At 36.9% G+C, this 4,678-nt stretch overlaps 1 protein-coding gene across 1 annotated transcript in view; it reads right to left on the bottom strand.

Moving 5' to 3' along the window:
* Positions 1-326: 326 nt before the first annotated feature.
* LOC144957339 (RNA-binding protein 24-like) overlaps positions 327-4,678 on the bottom strand; it is a gene marked incomplete in the record, with an annotated part of 150,384 nt that continues 146,032 nt past the window's right edge. The window contains 2 exon segments of the mRNA XM_078888506.1: positions 327-1,982; positions 3,153-3,274. Coding sequence (XP_078744632.1) covers positions 1,741-1,982; positions 3,153-3,274 — 364 coding nt within the window.

Raw genomic sequence — 4,678 nt, 5'->3', positions numbered from 1 at the left:
CAATATCATTATCAATATTATTATTGATTTATTATTCATAATAAATAGGCGTTTATGATATCATTATTATAATAAATATTATAATATGGGAGGCGATTGATCATATCGATATGTATGCAATGGGATTCGATACGATTCATGACATATACTATATCGATAATACAAGGATATGATACATATTGATATCGAAGCGAATCTCTCAGATTTCTTCTCAAAACTATCCATTTCTTTTCACTCTCTTTCTTATTCTTTCATCCGTATTCTTTTTATTTTTCATATTTCCGTCACAACAAATCTTCAACTTGTACCTTTCAACGCACGTTAAATGTTGTTTTAAATTGCTACATTTTGTAGTATCACACAGAATCGTGCTCATCTATGAGTTTCGACGACTAACTTTCTTCTTCTTCTTCTTCTTCTTCTTCTTCTTCTTCTTCTTCTTCTTCTTCTTCTTCTTCTTCTTCTTCATCTTCTTCTTCTTCTCTTCTTCTTCTCCATCCCTCCCTCCTTCCCTCCTCCTCCTCCTCCTCCTCCTCCTCCTCCTCCCCCTCCTCCTCCTCCTCCTCCTCTTCTTTTTTCTTCTTTTTCTACATTTTCCACAATCCATCAAAATCACTACCCATCGACCAAAGTACTCGTAGCATTTCTAAATTATCTACAATTTTCAAAAGGTAAAAAAAAAAAAAAGAAAAGAAAAATTCTCCTTTCTGTAAAAAGCCAAGATTCGACTTCTAAAAAATACCAGTGGACAAACATTGTACTATCAAAAAGTACTTTCCGCTTGATCTAAATTAGCTTCAGTTAGTCAGAAATATAATAATCTGAAAATTGACTTTACAATTTCGTCTCATGTCAATGGTGAATCAGTATTTAGTAGTCTGTGGAGTTTCTGAGGTGTTTTTTTCTTTTTTTTTTTTTTTTTTTGGCATCAAAGTATCGTGTAGATAGCTTGACTCACGCTTAGCATGCGTATGTTCGTCTCCTTGAATAATAAATAATAAATGGCATTTATATAGCGCTTTACCCTGTTGTCACAGGCTCTAAGCGCTTTACAGTTATCTTTCCTCACACTTATTTATTTATTTATTTATTTATTTATTCATTCATTCATTCATTCATTCATTCATTCATTCATTCATTCATTCAATCAATTGTTCGTCTGATATATTATCATCTTATATTATACATGCATTCAAGACCATAACATTATGTTACATATCAAAATGTATTGTCAGAATTTATAACGACATAAAATATTGCATTGTTATAGTAACTGTTATATATAATATATTATAATGATAATGTTATAATAATGAGAATGGTGTATATTATGATATAATATTGAATTAATTGTATATAATATATTATTATATAGCAGTAGGTTTTCGGTGATTTTGATATATTTATAATGATAATAGTAATAATAATAATAATAATAATAATAATAATAATAATAATAATAATAATAATAATAATAATAATAATAATAATAATAATAATAATAATAATAATAATAATAATAATAATAATAATAATGATAAGTACTATTATTATCATATTGTAATAGTAACAAATATTTCTTATATTATGTTACATCATAACAGCAGTCATGCTTCAGCAACTTAACTCAATCGCCAGTCATAAGATATCTTTGTCTTTATGAGGTGTTCAATAATTATAAATAGGCCTCACTTCGTAGGCCTACTACATAATAATACTATTATGCCTATCCATCATTTATTATTGTAATCTCTCCTGAATAGGCTGTGGTTGGAACTGCGCGAAGTGGGCCGTACTTCCGGCGAGCTGCTGAGGGACGGCGGCGTACGTGTACCCGGCCGGCATCTGCACGCCGTATCCGGCCGTCGTTCCGCCGGTCGTCGTGTACGGACTGTACGCGTCGTAACCGCTGGCGGCGAATTGGGCGGCCGTGGCGGCGGAGTAGGCACTAGCATAGTCGAGGGCGTACTGGGTGGGGGTGCCTGGGAAAAGAAAAGAGGGGGAGGGGATGGGAGAGAGAGAGAGATGGGGGGGGGGGGGGGGGGGTAATCATTTTTAATAATGATGTAGAAGTGGATGATTATATTAAACAAATTTCTGATTTAAAAAAAAATGTACAGGGTAATATCTGCTAATTAATGTGCTTTAAACGCTTTACAAGCGGTCCTAAGCGACAGCAAACTGATAACCAAACGCAATTATAGGCTTGATTTAACATTGTTGTGATAGACCGTATAATATAATAATAAAAAAAAAATTATGCCTTTTTCGCCACGACATCATAAGATATCGTCGCCTAGGCATTCCACGAAGGAATATAGATAACTCATCAAACAAGATGTCTGTTGTCAACAGGAATCATCCATGTTGTCCAAGTGAGCAAATTGTGGGTTAATAATCTTGCTCAGGGAAAAAAAACGAATGTGCCTGAAGCGGGGTTCGAACCCGGGTCATCCGGATCATAGTGCAATGCCTTAACCATTCGGCCACTTCTCTATTATGGAAATTCTCTCAAACCAATGCAATATTATTGCGTTGGTTTGAGAGAATTGCCATAATACTCGTCACTATGAGCCCAAATCAATTTGTGTTATCAGACCTGCAAATAAGTACACATCGGGCAACAGTTCAACAGTATGTAGTGCGGGTTTGTGGTCTAAGTCCTATAGATAGTATGCGCTTGGCTGGGAAGGTCATAACATTGCCATCCGGAAGTATAACGGACCAACACACAAAACTGTGTGTATCCATGACCGTTTATAATCAGGTTAAGACAGTTCAGTGAGCATTACTCATAAACGCGGATGGCAAAAAAAAAACAATAATAAAGACCTGAGTGACGTCATCTTCGAACTATCTATTGTACTTGCCTGGTTAGAGTCCTGCTCTAAGCGACGCAAAGTTCGAGTCCTTGGAATGAGCTTGTAAGTGATGTATTAATGTTTTTATTATTTTTTTACAATTTTTTTTTGTAATTTGCTGAAGAAAAATTTTGAGTCCGAAACGCTCCTATTTTTATTATTTTGTTCTTTTGTTGTTTTTTTTTTTTTTTTTTGTTTTTTGAGAATGTTATATTTTTTTTTTGGGGGGGGGGGGGGGGGGGGGGGGGGGGGTTGGGGTGGGGGTACTTTCTACAGTGTTAGAATACTCACCAGCGGCAGTTGGGGATAGAGGGCTGGTTGTAGGCATTGTGGCGGCTAGGACTCCAGCTGTGGGCGTCGTAGCTGTAGCTGCAGCTAGGTAGGAAGCTGGGTAGACGTACTGGGCTGGGTAGCTGTGGAAACAAGGAGAGGAGAAGGATATTATTTTACAATCACTTGACATGATCTGGCTATAGATAGAACGAAGTTTGACGTCACTCAGGTCTTTGTCATTGTTTTTGCCATCCGCGTTTATGAGTAATTCTCACTTGACTGTATTATCCAGACTATAAAAGTTCATGGTTACACAAAGTTTTGTGTGTTGGTCCGTTATACTTCCGGATGGCAATGTTGTGAGCTTCTGAGCCAAGCGTATACTATTTATAAAAATTAAGCTCAATACGATTCAATAGTCTGATGTCACGCCGCCCGGCATCAGCGGCCATCTTGGTTCTAAACAAAGAAAATCATTGCTTTTTATTCTTCATGCTGGCTAGAACTTTTCATATGCCTTGTGATCAGAATGTGTAAAAGTCAAAACATGATAAAATTTATGGGGTTTTTTTTTCCCTCTGGATACTCTTTATGCTCGCCGGAGAAATATATCATACGGGCGTCCGCCATTGTTCCGATAGTTTAGAGCCAGTGTTACTAAGTTACCATGCGTCATTAGGAAGGAAGTGGCGTTACGACTGTTGAAGAGTATATATAATATATTATGACTCCATCTAGAAACGTGTTTTTATATAGAGCAATATCCACTTAATGTTCTCAAGGTTCTTTACAAAGGGTCCCTGACCAACAGCAACACGACGTATGGTGTACAACGGGACATGACGCCTCATTTTACACATTAACTTTTTAGGCGTTTTTTCTACGACAATCTGTTGTAGAAGACTAGACAAAGAATAACTAAATAGTCGTTGTTAATGGCCCGTTATTCATGGCGCCATTGTATAAGCTGATTGGTGGATGACATTGGTGCCAAAAAACTTGGAGCGCTAGATGACAATGGATGGGGCTTTGGGAAGGGGAGTGGGGGTCACGTGGGACGGACTGATGATTGTGATTGGCTATTGTTGTAGTGGAAGGTGGGTGGCGCTTGACCAATCACCGCCTTTTGGGTTTGGGTGGGTGGACAATGTCCGCAATTAATGAATCACTGAAAGGGTCATTTGGGAATAGTTAATGGTTGTACGCTGAAAAAAAAAAAAAGTTTTTAAATTTTGGCCAGAAAACTCATCCTTCCCATAAGTCATCAATCTGTTAAAATGACCCTTGCTCTTCTTGTCAGAATCTTTCAAACCCGGGCCTTCCAGGAAGAGGGTAATAGATTTTATGGAATGAATGACGTCATCATGTGGTAATTTGACATTTGATCTGCCATCCTCTCTACCCTAACCTTAAAATACGATATTCTTTGCTATTTCCTCCATATATATATATAATCTTTCTACCTACCTATCTATCTCTCTATCTCTATTTATCTATCTATCTATCTATCTATCTATCTTTCTATCTATCTGTATAGCTCTCTC

This window comes from Berghia stephanieae, chromosome 11 (genome assembly GCF_034508935.2).
Source record: "Berghia stephanieae isolate SIO BIC M18660-M18661 chromosome 11, UCSD_Bste_1.3, whole genome shotgun sequence".
Taxonomy (NCBI): Eukaryota; Metazoa; Mollusca; class Gastropoda; order Nudibranchia; family Aeolidiidae; genus Berghia; species Berghia stephanieae.
The sequence above is the reverse complement of the archived record's forward strand: the minus strand, read 5'-3'. Positions and strand labels throughout refer to the sequence as shown.